This window comes from Fonsecaea erecta (assembly GCF_001651985.1).
Source record: "Fonsecaea erecta strain CBS 125763 chromosome Unknown Scaff6, whole genome shotgun sequence".
NCBI lineage: Eukaryota > Fungi > Ascomycota > Eurotiomycetes > Chaetothyriales > Herpotrichiellaceae > Fonsecaea > Fonsecaea erecta.
Genome location: NW_017387249.1, coordinates 1182735 through 1210576, shown reverse-complemented (window position 1 = coordinate 1210576; position 27842 = coordinate 1182735). Strand labels below are relative to the sequence as shown.

Below are 27842 nucleotides of genomic sequence, written 5' to 3'. Positions count from 1 at the left end.
TATTCTGTGTATCTCCATATCTATCTCATCTACGTGCCTCGTAAGACCACCCACCACTAATCACCACTTTCCAACCTCACCTGAGCGGACTCACTCACTCGCTCACTCACTCACTCACCAATCCAGCCGCGCCCCCTCGCGCTGACGCTCACGCCCTCCCCTCTCCTTGCCGACAAACAACCCATACAGCCCGCCCCCGACGTCGTTCCGCACCGTCTTCCAGCCCCCACCCTCACCCTCTTCGCCGCCGCCGCCGTTCTCGTCGCGCTCCTTCATGTAGTGGCTGAGATCCGGCGTGAGCATTTCGGCCGGGACCAGCACGGGTTGGGTGTAGCGGGCGCCGAACCACGAGATGTCACCGTCACCGTCACCGTCGTCGAGCTGGGTCTTAATCGTCTTCTTGTTCTTGTTCTTGTTGTGCTCTCGTTCGAGGTGCTGAGATCTGGATCGTGCGGACCGGCGCACTTCTTCCTTGGCCGCCTCGTCGGCGTCGGCGTCGTCACTTCCCTTCGTCGGCACCACCGCCCGGTGGCGCGCCCGGTCGACCCGCACGCCCTGGCGGAGCGGCTTGCTGACGTCGTCGTCAAAGTAGTTGAAGGGCATGAACAGCACGGAACTGGCGCTCGTGTGCATGAGCGTGTTGGGGATGTCCTGCGACGACGGCACGTGGTGGCCGCCGAGATTGAAGTACAGCACGAGGTCCGCGTCCTCGACCGGCTCGCGGTCCTCTACCATCCGCGCAAAATCGACCAGCGGCGCCAGCGGCTCGAGCGTGTTTAGTGGTGCGCCGACCCGGGCTCCGTGGCCGGGTGGTTGCGCACCACCCACAGGTCGGCGGCCGCCCAGGCCGCCGCGCGGCCCAGCGCGGTCGAGTTTACGATCGTCAAGTGCGCCGGGTTGCCCATCCCTGTGCCGGGCAGGACGCGGTACGCGCGCGTCTCGCCCCAGCGGTTGGTGCGGTTCGGCGCCGTGACCAGTACCATCTCGCCTGCGTTGCGCGGCCAGTTCAGCCCCGTCTCGTGCGTGACGGGCGCGTGCGTCATGTGCATGGTGTTGCGGGGGCCGGGCACCTCGGGGGCGTCCCAGTCGTAGGCGCGCTGCAGGGGGGCGATGGCGGTGCGCACCACCGTGTTGCGCGTCCCGCAGAGGTCCATGTCGGCGCGGAAGTTGACCACGTGGTCGTGCATCGACGTGTGCAGGCCCGGCCGGACGCGGTAGCCGTATTCGTTCGTCGAGGCGTCCCGTTCGAGAGGCCCCGAGGAGCGTGGTTCCGCGTGGAATGCCCCGAAGATGTATCCGCTGGCCCGGAGCTTGACTTCGATCGAGCCGTCGAGGTAGAAGATGTAGTCGATCTGCAATATTTATCCATCGCAGGATATTATGTTAGAGAGAGAAAGAGAGAGAGATAGTTACTCGAATGGCACACGAGGCTGAAACAAGACAGGGGAAGGAAAGAACTCACCGTGTAGTCATAGTTTCCGACGGTGCTCACGCTCCTAACGACGAGATACGTGTTCCTGCTGACGGTGGCGCTGTAGGCCGAGGTGTGACGCTGCAGGGGCGCGTCGGAGGTGTACTCAAACACGCAGATGGCGTTGCGATTGGTGAACATCTTGCCGCCGCGGTGGTAGGACATGTCGAGGTATTCGGCGTGGCCGGGACAGTCGAGCCCCGGGACGAGGCTGAACATCATCTTGCCCATGCCGAAGAAGGTGTCCAGGAACTCCAGCCCGGACTGCAGGGGCTCGACGCCCGCGTAGTGGGCCAGCGCCTCTTGCAGGCCCAGCTGGTACATGAGGCGCGTGCCGTCGTAGCGGATGTCGAACAGCGACAGGGCCGTCGCCTGCGATGTCGACAGGTAGAACGAGAACCCCATCCACGACACGTAGCCTTCGGTGCGGTCGAGCCGGTAGCGGGGACCGTACGGCTGGATGGACAGCGGCGGGGGCATGTCACGCTCGGGACTGGACGTGGTGAGGTCTTCGGGGACGGTCCACGCGCCGTCCGCGTTGATGGTCAGTCGCTCGAAGTCGGGCGATGCCATCGCGGCTCGGAGCATTGTGGCGTTGTCGTACAAGACCCCGTTGTAGAACCACTCGCCCGTGGTCCAGGTGACCGGGTTGGCGCTAGGCACGTCCAGCTTGACGTACAGGCCCTGGGGTAGGAGGCTGCGCCCGTCTGATTTCATGCCCGGCCCAAAGAACTCCAGCCAGTGCACCATGCGGCCCGAGTCGATCAGTGCCGGACGGGATCCCATGACCAGTCCCTCCGGGTCGTCGGGGTCGTCCCGGTTGGTCTTCGCGCCCAGCAGGTCGAGGGTGATGTCGGACGCGTCCTCGCCGATCGCAAGCGCCCACTCCAGCAGCGCGAAGACGCCCGACACGGGGCTCTGCACGTAGTTGCGCCCCGAGTTGTGGCAGTACGTCAACGGGAGAAGTTGGGTCTTGTTGGATGGAGGCAGTGGGCCGACCATGTATTCGACGATGAAGGCGTCGTCGCCCTTGGTCTCGACCGTGGAGAGACGCGCCCAGCGTTCCGGGACAGGGCCATGGTGGTCCAGGTAGTCGACGACATCGGATTTGTTGGGTCGGAGAAGTTCGATCAGGTTTAATGGGCTGTTGTTGTTACTGACGCCGTCAGTTGAGTTGAAGATGTTGGTGTTCTTCTGCAGCCAGAGGTACACCTGCGACGCCTCGACCTCGCCGAGCTCGGCCCAGGGGTTTTCGGCCGGGGCCTGAAAGTGTCGATGATGCTTGGATGAGGCGTCGGAAGGTGGCCGCCTGATTGGATCGGAAGAAGACGAAGCGGAAAAGAACAAGTCGACGGCGAGGAGATAAGCGAGACTGGACAAGATAACCACGGCCGAGATGGAAATGCCCATCAGCCGCCACGACGATGCCATGGTTGGTGACCGAGACAAGAAGGAAGAGCAGAAAGAAAAGGGTCCGAGTCATCCATGGTAAGTAATAATTTGTCCCGAGGGCAGCAGGTAGGCCTCGATGGTGATTGATAGAGATATCGATCTATTCATTGGACTGACTCACTTGAGAGGGACGCGGAGATGCCCTGATACATCGAGGCACCACTCGGGCTACATTCTCCTTGTGAGGTATAGCCTCGATATTTAGTCTGGAGAAGAACGGGTCGGAAGTCTTACATATGGAGGCAATAGAGTTCCTCCATATAAGGATCTCATGGATGGACGTCGAATGCTGCTGCCCGGATAGATCTGATGGATTGATTGTAGTTGTGTGAGGTATATAACTAGCTGTCGTGATCCATATACATGTCAGACCCATACCAATATAAAAATGATATGCTCCATGATCCATCCATCCGTCCAGTGTCCCTGCGTTCCTTTACGTCGACACAATCCCGTCAGGCACTCGAAACTCAGTGGCCACGTCGCCCTTCTTGACGCCGTCTGCTGCGTCCCCCTTGGTCACGATCTTGTCCTCGGTCACGGTCAACTTCTCACCCTCCTCCAACGGCTCATGCGTGAAGCGCGTGTTGTTCAGATACCAGGTCAGACCCTCCACGTCGCCCGTCCGCTCTGCCAACGCCCACCCGTCGCCGAACCATCCAAACTCGTTGCCGTCGGCCGGCGTCATTTCGTAGTCGTCGAAGCGCACCTTCTCGAGCGCCTTGACGGCGTGGATACTGCTCCCGGGCCATAAGGCCGTCACCCGACCCCGCTTGCGCTCTTCTGCTGTCGCGTTGGGGGGCGCCGACTTGTACCAACTGCCGCATTCGGCGGAGAAGACGGTGCGCTTGAAGAAGGCATCGCAGTAGTTCGTAAAGTTCTCCACCACCTTCCTCTTGGGCTCGATGGTCTTAGTGTTTCCCTGTCCCAGTCGCTGGAGAATCTGCGCCACGTAGTTGGCGACGGCTTCGATGATGATCAGGAGACTGCCGTTGCCCACACCGGCGTTGGGGCCGAGGGACTGGAAGAAATTGGGGAACTGGTCGGTGCACAGACTCAGGTACGTCTCTGGCCGTTCTCGGTAGCGATCTTGCAGGTTGACTCCACCCCGTCCATAAATGGGGAACCGGCCCTGGAAGGACGTGTCGAATCCGGTGGCACAGACGATCGCTTCGACGGGTCGATGTGTCCCATCGGTCGTGACGACGCCCGTCTCGTCGATATGTGAGATCTTCGTCGCAATGACGTTGACATTGTCGGCGACCAAGGCTTCCAGATATCCCGGACCCGGCGTCAACCGTTTGCACAGAGGGGGAAATTCGGGGATGAGGTGTTCGGCAATCTCGGGTTTTTTCTGCAGTCGATTCCGCATGTCTTCGTTGAAGGCGGACCACGCCCCTTCGTGCTCTTTCGTCCCTCGGTGGGTTATGGCAAAGGAGCCCTGCATGCCGATTTCAAGGGCCTTGCGGTATTTGATGTAAGCTTGGGGGTCCTTCTCCCAAGCCTCCATTTCCTCCTTCGTGTAGGCAAAGTTCCCGTCCTGTCCATCGTTCCGCTCACGGACAAGCTCATTACCAAACGTCGCCGCGATCCAAGTCCGGCCACGTACATAGTGGTCCATGGATTTGACCTTGGGCTGCAGGTTGGCAACGATCTGGATACCGCTACTGCCGGCGCCGATAACCGCAATCTCTTTCCCCTGCCACACCAATCAGCAGGAGCTCAGACACTGGAAAAGGGAGTAACTCACTGATAGATCGTAATCCGGATCCCAGTTGGCGCTGTGGAGCAGCTTGCCCTTGAAGTCGTGCAGGCCTTTGATATCTGGCCACTTCCATTCGTTGAGTACACCAATGCCGGTCATGAAGACATCGCCAACGTCCTCTACGACCTCATCGGTATCGAGCTTTCGGAACTTGACGTGCCATTTCGAGGTCTCCTCGTTCCATCGAGCTTCTATGCATTTGTGGTTGAATTTCATATATTTCTTGACGTTGTACTTGTCGGCGACTCTTTTCCAGTACTGGAGGATTTCTGGCGCATCGGCATAAAATTTACTCCAGTGGATTTCCGACTCGAAGCTCAGTTGGTAAGAATGAGCAGGGATATCTGTGATTCTATCAGCATCGGGTCATTTGCTCCCCCCTTCCCTTTCCCTCGAGGTATACTTACCACAGGCACACCCGGGGTATCTATTCTCAAACCACGTGCCTCCCACGTCTGGATTCTTCTCATAGATTGCAAGCTCCACAGTGGGCAAAGCCCGAGGAAACTGAATGGCAGCACATAGTCCAGAGACGCCAGCACCGATGTAGATGACCTTGAGTGGTCGTGGCTCGTCGATTGCTCTTTCTGATATCAACGGATGAGCATACAGATTATCCGACACCTTGTAACCGATAGATCCCATCTTGGCCGATTTCTCAAGTCAAAACGCGCGAGACGTGGCGAACAGCTTTGCAAAGCCCCACGAGTGCCAAGTGGCGTTGTGTCTGGTCAGTAAAAGCCCCGGTATGCCCACAAGTCACAAGCAATAGACTAGAACCAAGAGGACAGAGGGGGAGGGGTGCAAAGGAAGACTGAAAGGTTCAAGATTAGGTTGATAGAGGGGGATGCTGCTAGTTATGTATTGTCTCACCGGATGATATCCAAGAGGAAGGTGTGTAGGGGGGTGTGTGTGTATGTGAGTGTTCACCATCATATCAAACTTTCCTCAGGGCCAGAACCTTCATTTCCATCGATCTGCCGAGATCAAGGGCATCATAAGACAAGTCTCTGCAACACGACTTCTAGCTTGGGTCCCCAAGAGCACATCAAGCCCGAAGCCCCGCCCCCCTGGGGAAGGCATCGCACGGGAAAATAGCCATTCAGTCGTTCGAGGGGCTGAGGACCTGGGATGGGTATGGGCGCCAAACGCCTCCACGAGCTGGATTTTCGGTGCATTATCCGGCTGGCTTAGCAAGAAGCCAACAGGCTTACCCCCACAGGTACTGCGCCATCCGTGGCCTTTGCGGGCTAGACAGATGGAGGTGGGCTCTCAGGCGAGCTCTGAGAGGGCTCCGGAGGGATGCACAAGGGCGCTCTCCGCGGCATCCCTCGTCCTCGTGGATCGCGGGCCTTGTGGCACCCCGTACGCCCGGTGGGAATTTTCCAGGCATTTTCCGACCGTCAGCGAGGCTCGGCGCTAATGGAGAGTGGATGGAGATTTTCGAGCCACTGTCCTCGCTCGTGTTTGTCGTCAGATGAATGCTGATAATACTCGACAAAATTGTAGAGGTGCGTATCTGCATGCTGTGTAAGGCGAGATGCGATTCGAAGCTCGTCAAACCCCGACGGCGAGCTCTCCACACAAGGACATATCTGACCTGATAATACTCCCATGTCCTGGGCCGATGGGGTTTCCGAACACTGTGGCGTCAAGGTTCCTGTGGAGGCCCGACTGCGGAATTGTATCGCTTAACAGAACCAGCTCCACCTATTTGTACAGTGAGCTCACATTTTGTATAGCATATGTACAGAGTACTCGTAGGCGAAGCTTGCATGTGCTCAGGAGACACGTCACTCCACTCATTGATCAACCGCAGAGAGTCTGGAAACTGCTGTTCAGCCCAGGGGAATCCTGGCTTCAGACGGATTCGATGCACCCGTCCAAGGCGGGGGGAAGTAGAGGGGGAACCATGTTGTAGGATGCAGCAAGGCTTCGACGTGCTTGGGAGATAAAACGAAGCAGTGGACATCTAACCGGAGGTGGCCGCCACCGTGTAGAGTAGAGTAGAGTGTTGGTGACACCACTTCAAAAGCAATATACCATTCTCGCCACTTGGCACACAGGACTCAGAGTTCTAGACAAAGAAAGATATCGCGAGTAATATCCTGAAGAGACAAAACATATACTTGTGGTGAAAGACGTGGTGGAGTAATCGGTGACAGGCAGAGACCCTCGTTGTTCGCACACCACAATGCGAAGGCCATGTTGACAGCTGCGAAATTCGAGAACACGGCCTGTGTGATGAATACCACCCGATGCTGAGACCATGGTGAGACGTTTGGCAACCTCACAGCACAAGACCCCATTGCGAGACCAAGCGAGACGGGAAGAGAAAGAGAAACATTTACTACTCAAAAAAGACGGGTTACTGATGCCATCAAGTTCATGTCCAAAAACGGTTTGAATATGACAAGGTAATCCATTAAGACTGACTGAAATCTTCAGCACTCTATCTTGTCTATGCTCTATCAAGAGGGTATCAGAAATCTTTGCTCTATTTCCCTCTCCAAGCGGATTTGTTTTGCATGTCCTCGACACCCTTTCTAAACCATTATTCGTTTCAACGCCTCCCAATGCACCGTCAGCCGTGAAAATCATCGCAAGGGAATCGTGTCAAGCATCTAGTCATCCTCATCCGAGAAGACTTCTTCGCCACGCTTTCTCCGGGCCATGCGTTCCTTCTTCTTCTTTCTCAGCTCGGAGGAGGTCAGCTTCTTCGCTTTCTTGTTGCCTTCGATCTTGTTGCCCTGAGGAAAGAGTTAGTCTCTGACATCTAAACATATAGGGCGGTCGAACTTACCATAGCATCAAATTTCTCCTCTTCGTCATCATCCTTGGCGCTCAAACGAGGACCAGAGCCTTGCCCAGTCTAGATTAAGAGTTAGTAAACTTCGGTGACTTTAGAGGTTTCATTTCAACTTACAATCCAGTTGTGGCCACTAGGGGTCATTCTGCCGTTCATGACACTCCAGACCTCTTCAGTCAGAGACTCGGTGAACTCGGCATTGTGAGAAATGATGACAACACCACCCTCGAACTCTTTCAGAGCCTTGGAGAGAGCACCGAGGGAATCACGGTCAAGGTAGTTGGTGGGCTCGTCCAGAACGATCAAGTGAGGGCGTTGCCACGTGCAAGCCGCAAGCACGACCTTGACACGCTGACCACCAGACAGACCACGCATGCGAGAGTGGGAGATCAACTCAGCATCGAGACCAAAGTTGGCACCATGTGCTTCGATTTCACGTCGGATCAGAGGGCGGAACTGACCGCTGGCCAGGGCTTCTTTCTGATCGACCTCGGCGACCATCTTCTGGTGGGATGCCAGGATTTCGGAGCGAGGAATCCAGGCGTTGTCGGCGGTCATCATCGGTGTCCACTTCTCGTTCTTCTGGCCGACGTTTTCACCCAGAGCGAACGAGCACTCATACTCGTATGAGTTCTTGAACTTTCTTCGGGCGTGAATGCCAATGACGCGTCGTTGGGTGCCGTCGATCTTGTAAATCTTGTCCATAGCCTTCTCGTCATCCTCCGTGACGATTTTGTTGGCGCGATCCATGGTTTCGCGATCCTCGCCAGTCTGGAATCGCCATTGGATGTACTCGGAGGGAGTCTTGTCCAGATGGTTATCAATGTGGGCGAAAGCGTGCTGTTTGATGTAGGCAATACGAATGTTCTCGTGTTGGTAGAGCTCACCGGACGTGGGGATCAGCTCACCAGTGAGCACATTGACGAGAGTGGACTTGCCAGCACCGTTGGGACCGATGACCGCAATACGAGAACCGAGGGAGACCTGGAAAGTGATGTCCTGGATCTGGGGCTTGTCGGTGCCGGGGTATTGGAATGCCATCTTGTTAACACGGACGATGGCCTTGGCCTTCGTCTTGACACCCTCCAGGAAACCAGGTTCAGGGAATTTAAACGACAGCTCCGAAGCACCGAGCTCGAAGTAAGAGCGAGCAGATGGTACCCGCTTGGCGAACTCGGTCAGGTTGCCACGGTATCTGCGGAGCTTGAAGCGTTCGTAGTGGATAACGTGCTGGATGACATTGTTCAAGAATTTCGAGTCGTGCGAAACGATGATCGAGGTGCAAGGGGAATTGATAAGGTAGTTCTCGAGCCAGGCGACGTTCTTCACGTCCAAGTGGTTGGTGGGCTCATCGAGCAGCAGAATATCGGGGTTTTCGAACACGGCACGGGCAAGAGCCAACTTCATCTTCCAGCCACCGGAAAGCGAGGTGATAGGACCCTCCATCTGAGATTCGAGGAAACCGAACTCCAAGAGCTTGGCCTTGATCTCCTCAACAGGGGTGTCGATACCGACGGATCTCAACTTCATCTCGGTCCAGCCGATGACGGTGAGTTCAGTATCAGCAGCGTCCAGATCGTGCTCCACGAAAACGGTCTTGACCTCAGACTGTTTGGGGAAACCTTCAACTTGCTCGTTGTTGATGGCTCGCATGAGGGTGGACTTGCCGGAGCCGTTGGGTCCGAGCAGGCCGTAGCGCTGGCCACGCTTGAGGCGGAGGGTCGTTTGGTTGAGAAGGATTTTAGCACCATAGGCCAAGTTGAAGGTGCAGTTGCAGAGGTCTTCACCTTCCTCCTCATCGGCTTCGGGTTCAGGCTCGTCTTCGATACCAGGAGAGGCACGCTTGCGGAGAGTCTCAGCAACCGCTTTGGCGTCAGCTTCACCGACAATCGTCTTGAGGTATTCGACGGTGTTGGAAACCCAGTCAGGTTCATCGGTAACCTTCTCATCGATCAACTGACCGGCGATGGCAGCCACATAGTCAATGACAGTGTCGGCCTTCGTAACACCGCCTTTGTGCTTTTGCTCGATGATCTCCTTCAGGATCGGGACAACGGTGGCGATTTCACCAGCATTGGAGATCTTGGGGAAGGAGCCATCCTCCTTAACCGCACCAACTCGCTTGAGGGTGTCCAAGCCCTGCTTGGTCTTCTCACGCGCCTCGGGATCGGCCATGTTATCGTAGTTCTTCGTAAGCGCGGGCATCAGTTTAGGCAAGAAAGCTGCCACGATCTGAGGGTCTTCGACCAGTTTACACATGTTATCCACGATGACCGCGGACTTTCGCTTGATGGCAGTGTCTCGCTCAGCCAGGCCTCGCTCCAACAGAGGGACCATGATGGCCAAAGTCGGCTCATGCACGTCGGTGACGAAAGTGGTGGCACCAAGCAAGTGAACAGTCTCGGGGACGTTCTCAGGCTTCGCGATACACTTGATCAGCTCGGGAATGAACTTCTCGATATCCTTGTTTTCGATCAGTTTGCAGATTTTCTCCATTGTGCCGTAGGCCTTCTTCTTGACTTCGGGCTTGGTATCCCACATCGACTCGGAAACGATCGGAATGAGGGTAGGGACGAGGAACGAGAGCTGAGTGGGAGCGGTTTCGACAAGAGCCTCGATGCAGTCGAGACCGGTCATCTTCTCGGGCCATTTCTGGGCCGTGATGATGGAGTTTCGAATGTGGGGGAGGGCAACCTTGACGGCGTTGGGGTTGATGGCTCGGACGATAGCGAGAGATGCGGCCTGCGCAGCGTTCTTGACGGAAACCATCTTGTCACCGACCGCAGCCAGAGCGAGCGGCAGGAGAGAGATCAGGTAGGGCTCGGCGCCAGGGGCGATGGTGGAGTGGGTGGCGACAGCTCGGATGCCATCCAGAGCACGCTCTCGCACCACCGCATCCTTCTTGTTGGCGAGTTGTTTCTTCAAGATCTCGACGGCCTTGAGAGGCACATCGTGCTCCTCAATGGGACCGTTCAAGAATGTGGCCACGTTGCCAGCGGCTGCGTTTGCCTCATCTTGGGTTTTGGAAATGGACAGTTGGTGCAGCAACTGCTCAAGGGTGGCAATCGACTGCTTCGTCTCTTTCGACGAGGAAGTAGGGGTGGCAGACATGGTGTCGACAGAGGGCATGTCTAGATGAAACTCGGGAAGAGTGGTACAAGGGAGGATATTTCGAGTCTGGTGTTTTTGTGGGTGGAAAATTTCAGGAATGTGAAAAAAGGCGGTCTATGTCGGCTCAACGGGGCGCCCACGAAGACTGCGTTTTCCACGCCGGTCTTTCGCTCTATCTGGCGTCTAATAGAGGAAAAAAGAAAGAATGTGCAAAGACTCTATCAAAAAGAGTATGCCAGAGGAGGGTAGAGAGGGAGAAGAGGATAAGAGGAGAGATTGCAAGGAAGAAGGATGGTCAGGGTGAGCCGGCCAGGAATTTATTTTGTATCTGGGCTTCGCCGTTCACTGCTCACAGAAATTTTTTTCGCTAGTGGCTGCCGGTCCTGAAGGCCTAGTGAGACCCTGGTTCATTCGCCAGTCATATCCGGGCGCATCGCCCCATTTCACCCGGCGCCCCCATCACTCTCCCCCATCAAATGGCTTCTCGCTCCCTGTTGACCCTGTTGACTTTGACCGCCTTCCCCTAGTCTTTGACCGCGTTGGCCGGCCGATACCACAGGCGCCCCTCCGAGATATACCAGAGCCAGAAGTTTCCCGAGCGAATGAGTCCCGGCCGGAGATCTCGACGATCTCTCACCCAATGTCAGTGGCACGGATCTGTCTGGACAAGTCGAAAAATCTCAGGAAAAAAGGGGGGCAACACAGCATAGCACAAACAGGGGGATCTTCTGGAAGAGTCAAGACCTATTTTTGTCGCCACTCAGCCTTGGATAATCAACCAGCCGCACTCTTCTGTTACAGCACCGGCCAACAGGGGCCAGGGGGGTTTCACACCAGTCTGCAGTCTGCATTTACGCCTACCACGTCAGATCTAAATGCCCAATATCCTACCATGAACAGCGGAAGTTTGAGGAGTGCCTAACTCCCCAAGTTGCCTTTTCGCAACCATACACGGGGGACAATGTGTAAGCATGCACCGACTTCGCCTCCCTTGGAGACTACCTGAGTGATTGGCAACATCTCTTGCCTGGAACAGACTGTCAGCGTCCTAATCGTCAGACTTGCGGCAGTCATCCCCCGCCATTTTCTCTTGAGGGAGACTGGAGTTGCCCTGGAGGGGGGCTGTGGGAACACATTTAATTTTCAGGCCCTCTCGTATCAGAAAATTCCCCCTATCGATAGGAATGGAGCCAACTGATAAGAACAACAATTTTCTCCCCCAATGGTCCACAGGCTCCTGAAATCTGAAATCTCTCTGGGGTCCTTCGACACACATCACAGAGCCCTCGGAATGGGTTTGAAACCGCTTGGATCATCACCCCTGATTGAACTTACGTTCCAGTTGTTTGTAACGCCGAAGATGCTTTCCGCGAGAATTTCCAGGAGGGCAAGCCACCCAACCGCTGGGCCGCCAAAAAGTCGGCGAAACGTTCCTTTTACGTGCTTAGCGATTGGCGGAACTCTCGACTGCAGGGAATATTGCCGTTCTTAGTGGCTTGTATGCCATTCTTAGCGGCTCGTATACTCCCACCATCGTCGGAGCGAACTGATTTCGATGTCGGGACTGAATGGATCTGACGCAATTCGAATTCTCCCATGGTGACAACGACCATGGACGCGCTTTTCGTGCGAGAAGATGCGGTTTTCTCTACGGGTGGGATCCCTCTTACGTACTTGGGCTCTGTGACGCAACTTGATACCAGAAATTGGCTCAGAGCGCGGTTCAGGGCCTTCCCCCAGACTCTATCATTCAGTAAACTCCAGGTGTACCGTCTTCTTGCTCTCCACACTTGACAGTGGCACACATGAACTCGCTAGCATGCAGGGTAGTCTTTGCCACACTTTATTTCCCCGAGTTTTCTCAGGGCTGAAGGTTTCATGCTGGAACAAGACGGGATCTCTGCCTCTTTGTCAAGGAGGGAATGTGTGCACTCGAGTCGGAGATCGTTGTTTATGAACACGAGGAAGGTGTTCTCATCGTCATTGGTCGCGTTATTGCAGGAAGAAGTAGGCCACATACGCCAACGTATAGGACAGACAACATAGCTAAAGAGTACATCGACCACAGCCACGAACCCATTGCCTCGCTCAGTGATGGTGACGACGCCTACGCCGGCTGCTGTCACTCTCACTGCTGCTACTGCTGATACTTCTTCTCCTGCTCCCCGACCTCCTGCGAGAGCGAGAGATGGAACGGCTTCTCCGACTTTCGTAGTCGTCATAGTCCTCGCCATACGCCTCGCCTTCTCGGCGCTCTTTCTTCTTAAGCTTGTCTTTCTCATGCTTGGATTCGAGCTTGTGGCCAGCATAGGCACCGGCCAGTGCTCCAGCAACAGTGATCAGGCTGCTGTTGTGGCCCAGTTCATGGCCAGCCCCTGTGTATCTGTGTTAGACCTGAACCCCAATAGAGATAGGCAATATGTAAACTTACATCCGCCAACTGCGCCACCGAGGAGAGTGGCCCCTATTTCCTTTCCAGTCTCGTGTCCGCCGTGATGCTTTTCTCCCCTGTCTCTTGACCTCTCTCTCTCCCTTTCCCGTTCCCGCCTTGAGCCACGGGAGCTGGGACGGTCGTCATAGCGGTCGTCGTATCCTTGCGACGGAGGCGCATAATAGGACGAATTGTCACCGGCTCGATACTGACTAGCAGCAAAGGGACCCGAGTTGCGACGTTCGCGGTTGTAATCGTACTCGCCCGCGTACTGGCCTACCTGCATGCCGGAAGAGCGGGGGGAAGATCGGTATTGGTCTTCCCGTGCAGGCTGATACTCCCCATAGGAGGACTGATACAGCAGTCAGAGCCAAGAACCGAAGCTGGTTCGAATCTCAAGATCGACCAACACTTAGCCTTACCTGTGGAGCAGTGTAGCTTTGCCCGCCCTCGTATTGGGATCGCGGAGGGGGCGGGTACTGGTTGTGTCCACTCCCTGGGGGAGGGGGATACGGGCTTGAGTTGTAGTATTCTGACATGTTTGATATGGTGGTGAATTCGAGATAGTAGTGTGTCAGAGACGAGCGACGAAGCAGAAACGCCCTCGCAATGTTTTCAAGGCTATCTATCGTATGAGGGATGACAGACGCATCCAGCCTTAGTCATTCCCGGATAATGTCGCGGGAGACGTGGCCGGAATGGCGGACAAACTATGCCTATGACATCACTGCCACCAGACACCAGCCCGAAACGCCAAGCCCGATCAGCCACCGAGTCACCAGGCTGCTTGCTGCCAAGACTGTTTCCCTCGTTTCACAAAATGCCTCTTTTTGGCTCCCTGGATGAGTAAGTGCTTTGCTAGACGCTAGACCTCACTTCCGCCACTCTCCGTAATTGGCACGACTGCCACGTTCAAACGAACGGGGAACTCTAGACTTCGATGGTCGATCTCCGTCGATCCTGCTCGAACGAACAGGAAACTAAAACCATCAGGAGAGCAACGCAGACAAGCCCCTCATACTGGTTGGCCCTGTCGACGGTAAGACTTGAAGGAATGGAAATGGCTGCAATTTTGTGGCTTCGAGCAGACGAGAATACAGTAGAGACGACCTTGCTCCTGAAGAGCACTCAACTGTCCACAGAATGTCAAGCAACTCTTGAAGAACACTAGACGACGTCCACCAGACGCTGATTCAGCAGGGACTTTTAGTCGGGAAATAACAACAAGCAGAACCAGCAAAGACATCGTCCTGTGACATCAATCGCGACGCCCTTCCCTGGCTGGGAATCGAGTCCTACTTGGTTGGTATTCGTGGTATATTCCTGCACCTCAGAGCCTTACCAGATCTTCCACAAGGCGACCAACCGCCATCAATATCATGTTGCCCAAATCGGAGAAAATTCGCTGCTGACTCGCTGAGTTGACTTCGGCGCACTCTCGGGATTTTGGGGCGTTCTCCTCGCTTTCACCGCCAATCAGCGTCTCTACTCAGGCGCGGCTGTTCTCAACGGTATATTCTCGTTGGCTTCGGTCTGAACTGCGTCGACTTATCAACGCCCTCGGCCCCTGCTTAGTGGCATTCGGCGTCTCGCTCTATTCAGGGGGATGCCGATTTTTCCTTTCATCTGAGTTAAGCTTAAGTGAGTGTGCTGGTTCATTGGTGTGAGGCAGCCTCGCGGCAGGCATTTCCGCCTATACACTCCACTTCGTCGACCTCATCGTCCTCTCGCGCTTTGCACACGACCGAGTGCGACAGAGGAGATCGAACTATTTGCATGTGCCAAAGATGGTGTCAAGATTGGGCATTAGATCGGCTTTGTCAACACTGCATGAGATTTCATGGACCCATGTTATATATACACCAGGTTCCCGGTTCTTTGTTGTCCCTTCCTGTATCATAGCTCAACTTTGCCATCCTCCTCTGCCCCCAGAGAAGCTAAGCATTCTTTCTATTCAAAACTATTTCCCTTGACTATTTCTCATTCGTCGAGCTCACTATGTATCCCCCTCACACGTCTCATGGGGCTTCCCTAACTACGACGCCCACCATGTCGGAGGCCAGTGGTGTGCTGGAGAAATCAGACAGCAGACTGACGCGGGCGTCTACTCGGCGGACGCTGGAGCGCTATCATACCAGACCGACGCAAGATGCCTCAGACGTGCTGGATTTGCCTTACGACATCCTCAACGATGAGGCCGACATGAATGAATACTTGGAGGAGACGACGACCGGTGTGATTGCCAAGAAGACGGTGTCCAGAGTTACAGGAACGCTGGAAGAGCATGACTTGGTTACTTTCAAGATTGGCGACCCGGAAAACCCAAAGAACTGGTCCAAGCCGTACAGTATGTTCTCCACACCACATTGCATCGGTTCTGCTTCCTGCTTTTACTGACTCTTTTGCGAATAGAATGGTGGTGCACCATGGCCGTGGCATTCACTTGCTTCACAGTCGCCTTCAATAGTGCCGTCATCACGGCCGACTTGGAAGGTGTCTCACAAACGTTCCACGTGTCAGAGGAAGTGTCGCTCTTGACCATCACCATGTTCGTTATTGGATTCGGTGTCGGTCCCCTCGCATTCGCACCATTGTCAGAACTCTACGGTCGGAAACCCGTCTATGTCATCACCCTGGCTCTAGCGGTCATCTTTGAGATCCCCTGTGCCGTGGCTCAGAACATTGGGACACTGCTGGTCTGTCGCCTCATCGACGGCATCGCCTTCTCTGCGCCCATGACCCTCGTCGGCGGAACGCTGGCCGATCTGTGGAAGAACGAAGAGCGGGGTGTCCCCATGGCTGTCTTTTCTGCTGCGCCCTTCATCGGTCCTGCGATCGGCCCCTTGGCCGGTGGCTTCCTCGGTGACGCCGCGGGCTGGCGATGGCTTTACTGGATCCAAATGATCCTCGCCGGCCTCTGCTTGGCTATCCTGACGTTCACTGTGCCGGAGACCTACACCCCGGTCCTTCTGGACAGGCGGGCGAAGAAACTGCGTAAGGAGACGGGCAACAGCAAATTCGTGACAGAACGGGACCTGGACGTGCGGCCCTTGACACAGCAACTCGCCATCTTCCTCCTCCGGCCTCTGCAACTGCTGTTCCTCGAACCCATCGTCCTCCTCATCTCGCTGTACATGTCGGTGCTCTACGGCCTGCTGTACATGTTCTTCGTCGCCTACCCGATCATCTACGTCGAGGGCAAGGGCTGGTCCGAGGGCAGCACGGGTCTCATGTTCATCCCGCTGGCGCTGGGCGTCGTTCTCTCGGCCGTCTGCTCGCCCCTGGTCAACAAGCACTACCTGTCCATCTGCGCCAAGTACCCGGACGGCAAACCGCCCGCGGAGGCTCGCCTGATCCCCATGATGCTGTCGTGCTGGCTGATCCCCGTGGGACTGTTCATCTTCGGCTGGACCTCGTACCCGGACGTGTCGTACTGGGGCCCCATGATGGGCGGCTTCCCCGTCGGCTTCGGCTTCATCTTCCTCTACAACTCGGCCAACAACTACCTGGTGGACACTTACCAGCACCTCGCTGCCTCGGCCCTGGCCGCCAAGACCTGCATCCGCTCCTTCTGGGGCGCCAGCGTCGTCCTTTTCACCGTCCAGATGTACCACACTCTGGGCTACCAGTGGGCCAGCTCGCTCCTGGCCTTCCTCGCCCTCGCGTGCTGCGCCATCCCCTACGTCTTTTACTTCTACGGCGCCCGCATCCGCCGCCTCAGTCGGTACGCGTACAAGGAGGAGAACGAGGAGTCTCCCGTGAGACCCCAGAGGGCCGGGGAAGTGTAAATGAGGAAAAAAATGGCTGGGGGTCTGGAGGGAGATTAATGAATGTGAAGAGAGAGGAATCGAATTATTGGGACAGTATAGCTCAGGAAGACAAAACAGCCCAGACGCGTAGTCCTCCCTTTCAACAGGGTTGTAGGAGGTTCTCTGGCGGGAAGTGCAAAAAAGAGGGAGCGGGAAGGGGAGTTGTGTGTTTGGCCTCTATATATTCTTCTTTGCTTGGGATGAAAAGGAGTCAAGGAGCGAACGAGGGAGCGAGTGAGCGAATACCCACTGCTGCTGCTGCTGCTGCTGCTACTGCTACTACTAGTATTACTATTACTATTACTATTACTATTACTATTACTATTACTATTACTCAACTGTGAGCATACTATGATGCCAAGTTCACGAAATTTACGAAATTTCTCCCTCGCTTTTGCATCTTTCAGTCAGATATACTGTAAGTCTCCAGGTGGTTCTACGTTAAGGGAGCATTTGATCTGTGAAAAATATACAACAAAACATACCTGGTAAGCATCTGCGGGTACATGAACCATGTAGGCATCAATCATCATTCTTCGCTTTCTTCTGTTCAAGAGCTCACCCACGTCCACTATTACTCGACGTGCAAGTCCGCTCCTGTTGTAACTTCCAAAAAGGGGCTTCTGGTCGGAAGTCGTGTCGGCGACATCTCCTCGTACAGCAAAAAGGCTTTGGAATTTTGTGATATAGAAATATCCCGTTGTAGGTGGCGATTCCCATGCTTTTTCCGAGTTATGGCCGAACTCATACCCATTGCTCATGTCCTCGCAAACGCCGTCGCTATGCTTGCCTCGGCTTCAAAGAAAGAAACAAAGAAAGGAGATCAGCTCGCCCCTAAGATCCTGGTGTATGCATCCTCCACCTCCCTCGCAATCTCCAACAAACTCACAATTGCAATGCTATGCGTTGCTTCCGGCAGCTTATCCCTATGTAGCCCGATCCACTCCAGGGGCGGCGTCGCCTCGCCCATGTCCCTGAGCTGTGGTGTATCAATAATCGGCGGCTCCAGCGCCACGTAGGTGAATTTACTCAGCGGGACATTGACAACCGCAGTGATCTTTTCTTGGCGTCCGTTTTCACCATCTTCGGAGGGCTCCGCTGTGACCTTGATGGCAGACGGTGGGAGGGGTTTTCCCAGGCGCTGAGCCAGAGCACGGGAATGGGCTTGCCACATGCCACGGATGAAGCTGATACGCGCATAGTTCCAGCCCACGTCGACTTTGCCCTCGAAAGTGCTCCTGAAAGTATACTCGATGGTGTTGGAGTCCGCGACCTGCCAGGTTTGCATTGCGGAGACAAGACGTGGCACTTTGACGATGGTACCCCCCCGAGAGGTGGTGGCTCTGTCAATGACATCTGGCACGGAGACCTCGCTCAGCGCCGTTGTGGTCGCCCGATTGACGCTCGACAGCGCAACTCTGAGTTGTCCTAGCGTCATTCCTAGAGCGCTGTGGGTTTTACCTTCTGTCGTCGCCACGGCAAACCTCGCCTGCACTTCCGTCGCTTCAACCTTGAGGATCTGGTTGTCAAAGAAAGTATTGGGGAAGACACCAGCATCAAGAGCTCCCAAGGTCAGCACAACGTCTGTATGCAACGCGAATGTGCCTTTCGCAACCGCTTTCTCTTTGTTTTCTCTTGCCGGAGCTGGATTTGTCCAAGTGCTGGATGGAAACATCGATTTCCTTCGGAGGAACTTATCCAGATCCTGGAGCGACGTTTCGTATGCTTCATGTTTCTCCTGCATCAGTCGTTCAAATGCCTGCACGAGAGCCAGGCCTTGCGCAGCAGTAGCCGTAGTACAAAATACTTGGACTTTACCGCCGTCGACGAGTCCGACCAGCCGATCGCTGTCGTTTCCAAGTCCCTGCCTCACGTTGTACATCAAAAATTCAAAGAAAGAGATGTCGGCTACGGCGAATGGTTGATAATCGAAGGCAGCCTTGACCCGGAAGTGCTCAAAACCGATAGATGCCTGGACGAGGGGAGCGCGTCTCTTCGCCGTCGCATCTTCTGGCCATTTGATCGACGTTCGCGCTCGCATGTTTTCCAGCTCAATGAGCCCGCTCATCCGCCCCGTGCTATCGACGCCCACTCTGTCGAACCCGATGCACAGATTTTGTTCGGAATCGCTGTTCTTCCTCGACGAAGCCCAGAGTTTGGAAATAGTAAAGACTGACTTGCCAAGCCCCGGGCCAAGGTCGACCTGGAGCTGGACTTCCTGCACAGACACAATAGCATGCCATGGCAAGGTGCCCTTCCCAGAAAGCTCCTGATAGCGCTGCATGGCATAAGCCTGTTGATCCAGAGGAGATGCAACGGGATCGGCTGGTTTGGACATGTTCCGAAGTTCTGGAGGGTACCAGATTTCGCGGAATAGGAGAAAGTCCTGCAGCTGTTTCGCATTGATGTCCGTCTTCATGGGACTGATTTGCAGAACCGCTGAGACACCGGTGGTGGCACTCACATGCTTACTGTTCATCAATGACATGACAATGGAATCCACCTCAAAGCTCGCGGTAGATTCCCGAGAGTAGACGTGTTGAACTGAAGCTCCAAGTTTATTGAACGTCGTCTGGATTGCAAAGAATCGCTCCTGCTCTGGCGCAGACACAGTATTGACCCTAACGAATATGTCTGCGAATCGAGCAGTGGCCGCCACTCTCGCAATAGGTTGACAGCTCAAGCTGAATTCCTGTGCTTGTATATAAAGGCCAGCATTCAACTTGCAGCGACCGAAGATGGCAGTCGGATTCGAGTTGCTCAGACTCGCATCGGACAAGTAGCTGCGAGCATCTTGGGCCGAGCTAGCCTTGCCGTCCTGAGGTCGATCGTCGCCCAGGATTTCTTTGATGCTTGCTGATATCTCCTGGATCAGAGGCACGACGGTGGGGAAGAGAGTATTCGAAGATGCCGCGACTCTGACCTCGGTGCTGAGGGATGGATCTTCTTTGTTGTGGTCCTTGTACTCGACTTTGAGAGCAACACCAGGAGCTTTCAACACGGCCGATGACACATCCTCTCCTTGGACTGCTTGACCATACCGACCTGCTCGAGAACGTTTCTTGCCTTTCAGGAATCCGAATACTGAGCTCTTATGTTCAGCTTCGGAACGAGGACTAATATGGACGACAGCTCCGGCAAAGTCGGCATCAACCAGAAGAGAAGCCAATCGCTTTCCGCCCAGAATATCTATCTGAGGGGCTTGTGGTGTTGCTGGATTGGCCTCACGGAAACTCTTCGCTCCGCGTAACTCGGCGCTGGCACCGCCAAGGGACTTTTGTAAGGCGTGACCTGGAATCACGAAGTCGGAAGCAAGTCGCAGGTCCAGGGCTTTCCCTTTTGCTTGGAATGCAAAGCGTCGTTCATGCTTCGTGGAGAGGTAGGCAGTGGCGAAGACAACTTCCGGTAGTAACGCAGAGTTGGCTGTCCGTACAGTAGGATCCTTCGATTGTGACTGTGGGACGATCTGTAGTTGTGTGTCCACGATCGATAATCGAGCGGTGCCCTCTTGCCGGGTCTTGAGATCGACCTTCCTTATCGAGAAAACCAGATCATCCATCTCACGGGTGGCTGAAAACCCAGGCCTCCGCGTCATATTCCATCGTAGCATAATATTCTCAAGATCAAGAGCATACGTGGACGCATAAAGAATGGTTGAAGCGCCGTCGACGCTCTCGGCCGCTTCACTAGCCACATCCATTGGATCCCTTGGCCTCAGTCGATCTGTAATACCGGCAGTGGTCATCCTCCGGATGCGTTGGATGTTCTCTCCATTATCCGCAAGTTTGAGGGATTTGATTCGATCTTGCAAAAAAGCAATAATGTCGACGGCGAGGGTAGCACTCTCCTCAAAAAGCTCAATAGCAATTCTATTGCTCCAAGCCCTATAAACCTGGACTGTCCCCGAATTCCCGACAATCTCGGTCTTCCCGGAGGCTTTCAGACCTACGGTACAGGTTCCAAAATTGGTTCGCTCGTATCTTGTGCTGCGATAGAGCCCGACGCCGACGCCCTGAGAGTTGAGGATAAATTGTGGTCGTTCGTGGATCGAGTCTGGATTTTCCGCCTCGTTGTGGATGTACAAAGTCGTCCCTTGAATCGTGAGTTCCATATCAGCACGGTAGTCCTGATCTTCCCTGACAGATGGAGCACTGAAGTGGACCTTAATTCCTGCAAGGGTTCCGTGAATTGCATAGCGAAGCAGAACTGCGGCGCCAGCCGGTTCTTCCACCTCGGGTTTGGACTTGCCACCTGTTATATGATCAACAGACTCTTGTACTTGCTGGACTGCCCTCCTGGCATCGAGTATTAGTTGGATCACACCAGGCTGATTCAGCGCATCGAAGCAAGCTCGTACACCTGATGCCTCCAGATTGATCTCCTCAACAGTCATACGAGCCCGGACAGAAACGAGGGCATCTGTCTGAGCTAAGGAAAGACGCCCATTGATCGGCGGCATCTTCAAGAGGGACAGATTGCCCCGAGACGCGCCATGGGGTACTTCGAACAAATGCTCGTGCTCTTTGATGTCAAAATTGACGTCCAACCCTCCGTTTCGCCGCGGAATAATCGATGTACGAGCCACGTTTCCGGCAATGGCATAGTGTAGAGATGGGACAATCACAAAGTTTAGCCTGTAGTCGTCCAAAAACATAGCCACACGGAGGTCGAGATTCAGGGCATCGTTTGAGCTTGAAATCTTTTGGACCTTGTCGCCGCTCCCACTAGGCACCTGTTGGACCAGATCAATAATTGTCGCAACTTCTTCGCGGACGACAGAGTCGGCAACTACAAGCAGCTTGACAATATCATGCTTCATCTGGAACCGAAACTTGTGCGAGGCTGCACAGAGCTGAACCATCATCTTTTGGTCTCCGGAGCTGGTGGGCGGCTGCGGCCACAGTGACCCATATAACTTTGGCATACGAAGACGCCACATCATCAATGTGTGAGAATGACTTCTGAACTTGGCCATTGCGGTGTATGCTGCAATCGTAAAAGAGGAAATCGTAGGCTGAGAGCCGCCTTCGGAGAAAGAAACGCCGCTTCGAAAGTTTTCAGCTGCCCATTTCAGCTTGAGGTTGATAGTGGTAAGGTAAACGGAGGCTGCATCAGCTCCCACAATAACTGTAAAGTGGTTCCTTTTCGCAGACACCTTCTGCGCTGTCTTCTCAATGGAATCGCTTGTGCTTGGTGTTCCCAGTGCCAGAGGATTACCCAGTTCTATGACCTGCCGCGCGAGTTCAACCAAGGCCCAGTTGAGATGGAGCGAGGTGTCTGCAGTGTAGGCTTGAAGGATAATTTTCCGTGCGTTGGCACCGATCCCAGAGGCGCTTGCAGGGCGCAGGATTATGTTGAAGTCGAGGCCGAGGAGAGCCAGATCACTTTGACGGGGGCCGGGATCCAAGATAATTTCAAGTTTTCCCACAATGATTTCCGACCGTACAACGAGCTTATCGTCAGATGCTTCCGGAGTTTGGACACGTCCGCATTCGAAAAGAGAGCTCATAATTGGCACCACGTCGCGCGCGTAGTCCCAGCCTCGCCATTCCTCAAAAGAGTTCAGAACCTGGAGCTTGGCGGGATCTTTCAGCTCGAGGTCTTCGCAGCCGCACTTATCGATGAAGTCTCGTCCGTGTTCTTTCTCAAGGGCAGCAAATATGTATCTGAGCCTAGAAATGATCTTCCAGGAGTCGCTCAGACGGACGTGTTTGTCTGCGCTTCGGAGCACATAGGAGGGTCTCATCAGAAAGATAGGATCCGAGACAGTATTGCCCGCCTGAGTTAGATGGTAGATTAAGTGCCTCGACTTGTAGCTCTGGTCAAGTCCTTCGAAGGCATCGACAATGCGATCGACCATTGACACTGTCCTCTGAATCAGTCCTGCCATGCTGTTGAGTTGATCCGCCCATAAGACCACATCAAAGTTGCTCAACTGTAATTTTGAAGTAATGTCTTCTTTCATGCAGAACCAGAATCCTACGTTCGCGAGCGAGACTGCGGTCTGGGCAGAGGGTCTCTCAGCCGCGAAGCTGTCGTCCCTCACAGACACAGAGAGGGTTTCGATTGAACCATACGCCAATTGACTGTGCGCTGGGCTGGGCTCCAACCTGGCACTGGTCTTCGGGTGTAAGAGGCGGTAAAACAACTGTGAACTCCTCAGTTTCACGTCGTATTGGTCTTGCTTTGGAACTGGTGTATCACTCTGGCTTTCGCCTTGTAGGCCGTTGACCAGCCTAATATGCACAAAGGGTAACTGGACAGCAAAGTCCACAACGTGGCCTTTGTCATCGTGCTTGTGAGTTTCCATAATTCGCTTCATCACCGTAATTTGCACCTTGTCGAGCTGGTCAACCGGATGATCGTCATTCAGTTCTCGGATTAAGTCCCCTATTGAAAGAAAGAGAGCGGGAGTGCAAAAACCTGTCAGGCCATTCTGGACCATAAAGACAACGCCATTATGTGGCGTGTCCTCGAATTCGTCTGGTGTAGTTCCAGAATCTTTGGTGGCCGCAGGCGTCAAGGAGGGGAACTGAGCTGGATCTAAGTCAGGCAGCTGGGGCAGATATCTTGTGTTGGGTTCAACATCGTGCAGTGAAAAGTGCGGCGGCGTCCATGGGCTGGAGAACGTCACCAATGCTTGATGCACATCTCGATCTCTAGAATGAAGACGGTCAAGCCCTTCACGGCTTGGACCAGACTTGTCCGATGGGGGTGGCCAAGATCCTGCAGGGCCATGATCTGATTGATTCCGCACCCGAGGCTCGGCAGACAATCCTTTTTGCAGTGGAACTGATGATGCAGATATAAAGGAGGCCTGTCGTCCGGGATCACGTCTCTGACCATGGCGGTCCCTTGAACCCGGAAACGTCGTTTTCTCTACTCTTCCTATAGGTTCAGGCATTGAGGGCACTGGCATGGCTGGCGGATCACGGGCCCATTCAGGTGTCCTGTGATTTGGCGGGTAATGGTTGCCAGAATCTAACAACCAATCTGCTCGGTGGGTTCGTTGATCATGATAGCGAATATGCTGCTGTTGTAGCGCGCGGGTATGTGCAAGATTGTCTGTCTTGTCCAGCGTTCCAATCCGAAGAGAGGTCTCGAAACAGGCAAAGGTCTCTACCGGGCCTGGTCTTCGATCGTGATGTCTCAGAGCCGCTTTGTAATCCACGGCAGCGAGAGCGACGCGGGGGACGCTGGCACGCAACGTCTTTGCGAAGCTGAAATTGGCCCAGTCGCTAAACGAAACATCAGATTCAGAAAGCTCTAACATATAAGCAGTTCCTCCTGAAATCAACCAAAGACGGAGACCGGCGAGATTGGCTCTGAGGAAGGTCACATCGTGGACAGCTGTCCGATTGAAAGGTGGCAAAGAATTTTCGTCGTCGTCCAGGGTATAGATGAATGCCATGACGGAATTGATTAGAGTTTGAACAAATTTGGAAGAGCATTCGCCCGTGATCTCGCCAACATTGATATCCCAGTGACAGGCGTACGTAGGCTCCGAAGGGGGTGCTCCAAAAAGCCTGTGACCGTACACCCCCGCGCCATCTATGAATAATTGACAATTCGTGATCGTGCTGGATGGCTCGTTGTCTTTGACGCTTATACACTCGAGCGAAGCCTCGAGTGGGCTTGAGCTAACCTGTAAGTCCATGTAATAGTTGGTAAAGCGCATGTCGGCGTCGACAAGAAGGATATCCACACGGACATTTTCTCGCCGCGAGTAAATGTTCGCAGGTAACAGCACGCTAGAGTTCTCGGCTCGAATAGTCAAGATCACATCGAGGTCATTGTCCTTTTTGTTGCTTGGTCGCATTCGCGGGAGCTCATCACCAGCCAACGCATCCTGATACTCCTCCAGCGTCCTGAAATGCAGGTCTTCTCCAAAGTAGTTCTCTTTGACGTTCACAAAATAGCGGATGAGGTAACCATGCAAAAAGAATTTTGGCGTATAGCCTGTAATGGTCATGAACAGAGAATCTGTTAAGTTGGGAGATACATTGGGATAGTAGTTGTAAGAGCCTTCGAGATGAAGCAGCTTGAGCGTCATCATTGTTGTATCCTCGGCGAGAGTATTGAGCGTGTTCCAAACCGGCGTGATGAGTTCCAGAGACGCATTATGTCCCTCACCAACAAACTTGACGCTGCTCTGACGAGGTGAGAAGTACTGCATGGGAATATCCACGTTGCCAGCCAGCGATTGAAATCCTAGGACTAAGAATGCGTTTTCCTCAAGGTCACATGGATTGTCAATAATATTGTAATCGTTGGCGTTGAGATAGAGCTTGAGATCTGGGAATTTCAAGTGGAGTCGATACATAAAAGGTACAAAGGTCATGTAGTCCGGCTTCTGTCCTGCTGTAAAATCGCCGACAAGATCTGTCAGCAGAATCATGTGGTCCCTCAAGATGAACATCTCCATGGCGCTGCTCTCAATGTCGAAAACCCAGGTATGAAGGGCGTTCCACACTAAGGGATTGGACAGGTCACATGAGACCTTTTGCGACGGGCAGCGCCAGAGCAATGCGTGATTGACGCTAGAAGTGGCTTTCGTCTGCTTGAGGTCCAGCCGCAGGTGATTTCTGTAGCCTTCTGCTCGAGGGACTAGGTCCATATCGTATCGCACTGTCGAATCTTGTCCTGCTGAAACGGTCAACCAGCCGAACGGGCGAATATCGGGCCCAAGTTTTGTCTTAGGAGAGCGACGGAATCGAAAATGTCTTTTTTCGCGTTGCTTCCGTACAGCGGCAGCTTCCCTGACTGCGTGCGCTCGATTTCTCCATTGCCAATCTTTCGAGCGTTCTCTGGTCGGTACGCGCAGGCTAACCTCACCTTCAAGGTCCACGCGTATCGTCATTACCGTATATTGCCTCGCGTCGCCTACTTTGACAGGCAGAGCTGGTGAAACGGATCGGTAAGGGTTGGGGAAAAATGCTGACTGGATTTCGATGCGAAGGCGGTCGGCCCAAGGTCCGTAGTTTACAAAGCCACCTTTCACAGTCAGGTCCATACCATAGGCAGGTGGCTTCGACATGTTGATGTCTTTTACGTCTGCATGTCGGCTCAGTTCCGCATCTGCTTCCGTCACCTTCCCCGGCATGTCCCAGAAGAACTTGAAATGAACTGCTGGCGAGTCTAGGATTTGTGAAAACCTAGCATACTCCACATGAGACCAACCTTCGTGGTCGTCGCGCTCGTCCTCGTCCAGATACCTACCAAGGCCGTGCCACGATCGATTCTCATCCTGAAATTCGTCATAGAGGTAGTACTTCTTGGTATCGCCGTCTTGTGATGCAGTGGTCCGTAGCGAGCCCCTTGAACTGCCTAGGCCTGGTAGGAGACGCTTGAGACCCCGGAGGGCTTTCCCAATTCGGCGTCTCAGTCCCAGATTTACTTGCCACCAACGTCGTCGATGGTTCAGAGACTCTGCCGCTGATATTATCCTCTCAGCAGCGACATACTGAGTTCTACGAAAGTCAGGGTTAGGTTTCATTTCGACTTTGGGATGGTCAATGGTAAAGTCGAAAACCTGCCGGAAGAAGTCCGACGACCTCGCCGCGGTTGCGTCGATATGGCCTTTCGCGGCTGCAAAGGTTGTGACGACCAATGCCCTTGTATTCTCATTTCCAAGTGAGATTGCCCCCTTTGAGCACTCAACAGCAATTGGCAGGGCTCGCAGAATCCAGGGATAAAAGGATGGTATATCTGCTGCAGGACGCTCTGTGTCTGGGGCCACGCTGGCATAGGTGTCGGACCGTACGATGGGAACCGGGACATCGTTCGATGAAGAGAACCGGGCAGTCTTTTCGTTAAACGGGCTATCGGCGGAGGTATCGCTGGAAGAGGTGTCTTTTGAAAGAGGTCTTGTCTTGTCCTTACGGAGATGCAGCTTGCCTAGCTTGTGTTCGTGCTTCTGGCCAGTAGTATGATTATGTGGACCACCGTCCTTGAGATCATGGTTCAAGACATCTTCGACAATGGAGTCGTATACAGGCGTTCTGTTGTAGACAAACCATTCCAGTCCAGTGAGATGCACCGAGATACGGGCGTCCGCAATCGGTTTTCTCCTAAGCCGGCCATACTCGGGATCTTGAAAGCGTGTCTCCGACTCGTCAGAGCCGTCTGCAGGCGACGACTTTCTCTCTTTGAGCACCGAATCTTCCTCTTCCTCTTCCAGTCCGGCTAGATCTACTTGTCGTGCGGAAGATTGCCAATATCTCCAAGTGATGTAGCCATGCTGGATCAGCACAGTTTCATTCTCGGCATGATAGCGGATGCCTTTGAAGAAAACTCGTCCAGCCAAGAAGGAGAGCTGAAGCGCTTGAATGTCAATCCAGACTCGGTACTTGTGCCAGGTGAATGCTCTCAGTCCGTAGGAGACGAGGGTCGCGAACAGGCGATTGAAGTAAAAGAGGAAGAATAGCGTCAGGCAAGAGCATGTGGCGAGTTCGATAAACCATGTCCTAGAGGGCGTTAGCACCAATCTGGATTACTCGTAGATGCAACGGTCACAGGTGCTCACCAATTGAAAGAGGTATTCCTCGAGATGGGAGCCCCGACCAGGTTATCCAAATCCGACATGATTCATGGGCCTGTTACCAAGCGGCGACACGCCCATGGTCATCGGTATTGCAAGAGGGGTCGCATCGTCTGTTGCGTTTGCAGGAGCGCACGGCAATAGAAGAGAGTTGCTAGAAGTACCGCGAGGGCGTTGCAACGGAAAGCGAACCCGCGTCGAGGTGCGGATGTGGACTTATGAGATGCACGATGATGACCTGCGGTGATGCACTTTTCCCCGCAGAAAACCCGACCAGGCGCATGCCATCTATCTCTTGCACTTTTTCACGATCGCGCTGCATGACCTGCCTACACCCCTATAAGTGATGAATTGACTCTCCTCACATTACCAGAATTCGTCTTCAGTCATTTGTCAATTCCTTTGTGGCGTGTTTTCAACTCGACACCATGTTGGCTTGGAGCTCACGGTAACG

General features: G+C 54.1%; 6 protein-coding genes across 6 annotated transcripts; 1 reads left to right on the top strand and 5 right to left on the bottom strand.

The window, feature by feature from the left end:
- Nucleotides 1-114: 114 nt before the first annotated feature.
- On the bottom strand, nucleotides 115-2902 carry AYL99_07462 (hypothetical protein; the record flags this gene model as incomplete). Its single annotated transcript, XM_018838971.1, has 3 exons — nucleotides 115-765; nucleotides 822-1352; nucleotides 1463-2902. The coding sequence occupies 3 exons, from the start codon at nucleotides 2900-2902 to the stop codon at nucleotides 115-117; spliced, it is 2622 nt and encodes an 873-aa protein (XP_018691739.1).
- A 457-nt stretch (nucleotides 2903-3359) lies between these two features.
- AYL99_07461 (hypothetical protein) lies at nucleotides 3360-5333 on the bottom strand (the record flags this gene model as incomplete). The annotated part of the gene is made up of 3 exons (XM_018838970.1): nucleotides 3360-4622; nucleotides 4674-5032; nucleotides 5096-5333. 3 exons carry the CDS (start codon nucleotides 5331-5333, stop codon nucleotides 3360-3362), a joined length of 1860 nt encoding a protein of 619 aa, XP_018691738.1.
- A 1979-nt stretch (nucleotides 5334-7312) lies between these two features.
- Nucleotides 7313-10608, bottom strand: AYL99_07460 (hypothetical protein; the record flags this gene model as incomplete). The annotated part of the gene is made up of 3 exons (XM_018838969.1): nucleotides 7313-7438; nucleotides 7492-7560; nucleotides 7615-10608. 3 exons carry the CDS (start codon nucleotides 10606-10608, stop codon nucleotides 7313-7315), a joined length of 3189 nt encoding a protein of 1062 aa, XP_018691737.1.
- Nucleotides 10609-12696: 2088 nt separating this feature from the next.
- On the bottom strand, nucleotides 12697-13578 carry AYL99_07459 (hypothetical protein; the record flags this gene model as incomplete). The annotated part of the gene is made up of 3 exons (XM_018838968.1): nucleotides 12697-12983; nucleotides 13040-13391; nucleotides 13462-13578. 3 exons carry the CDS (start codon nucleotides 13576-13578, stop codon nucleotides 12697-12699), a joined length of 756 nt encoding a protein of 251 aa, XP_018691736.1.
- A 1510-nt stretch (nucleotides 13579-15088) lies between these two features.
- On the top strand, nucleotides 15089-16827 carry AYL99_07458 (hypothetical protein; the record flags this gene model as incomplete). The annotated part of the gene is made up of 2 exons (XM_018838967.1): nucleotides 15089-15386; nucleotides 15452-16827. The coding sequence occupies 2 exons, from the start codon at nucleotides 15089-15091 to the stop codon at nucleotides 16825-16827; spliced, it is 1674 nt and encodes a 557-aa protein (XP_018691735.1).
- An 844-nt stretch (nucleotides 16828-17671) lies between these two features.
- Nucleotides 17672-27432, bottom strand: AYL99_07457 (hypothetical protein; the record flags this gene model as incomplete). The annotated part of the gene is made up of 2 exons (XM_018838966.1): nucleotides 17672-27314; nucleotides 27374-27432. 2 exons carry the CDS (start codon nucleotides 27430-27432, stop codon nucleotides 17672-17674), a joined length of 9702 nt encoding a protein of 3233 aa, XP_018691734.1.
- Nucleotides 27433-27842: the final 410 nt, after the last annotated feature.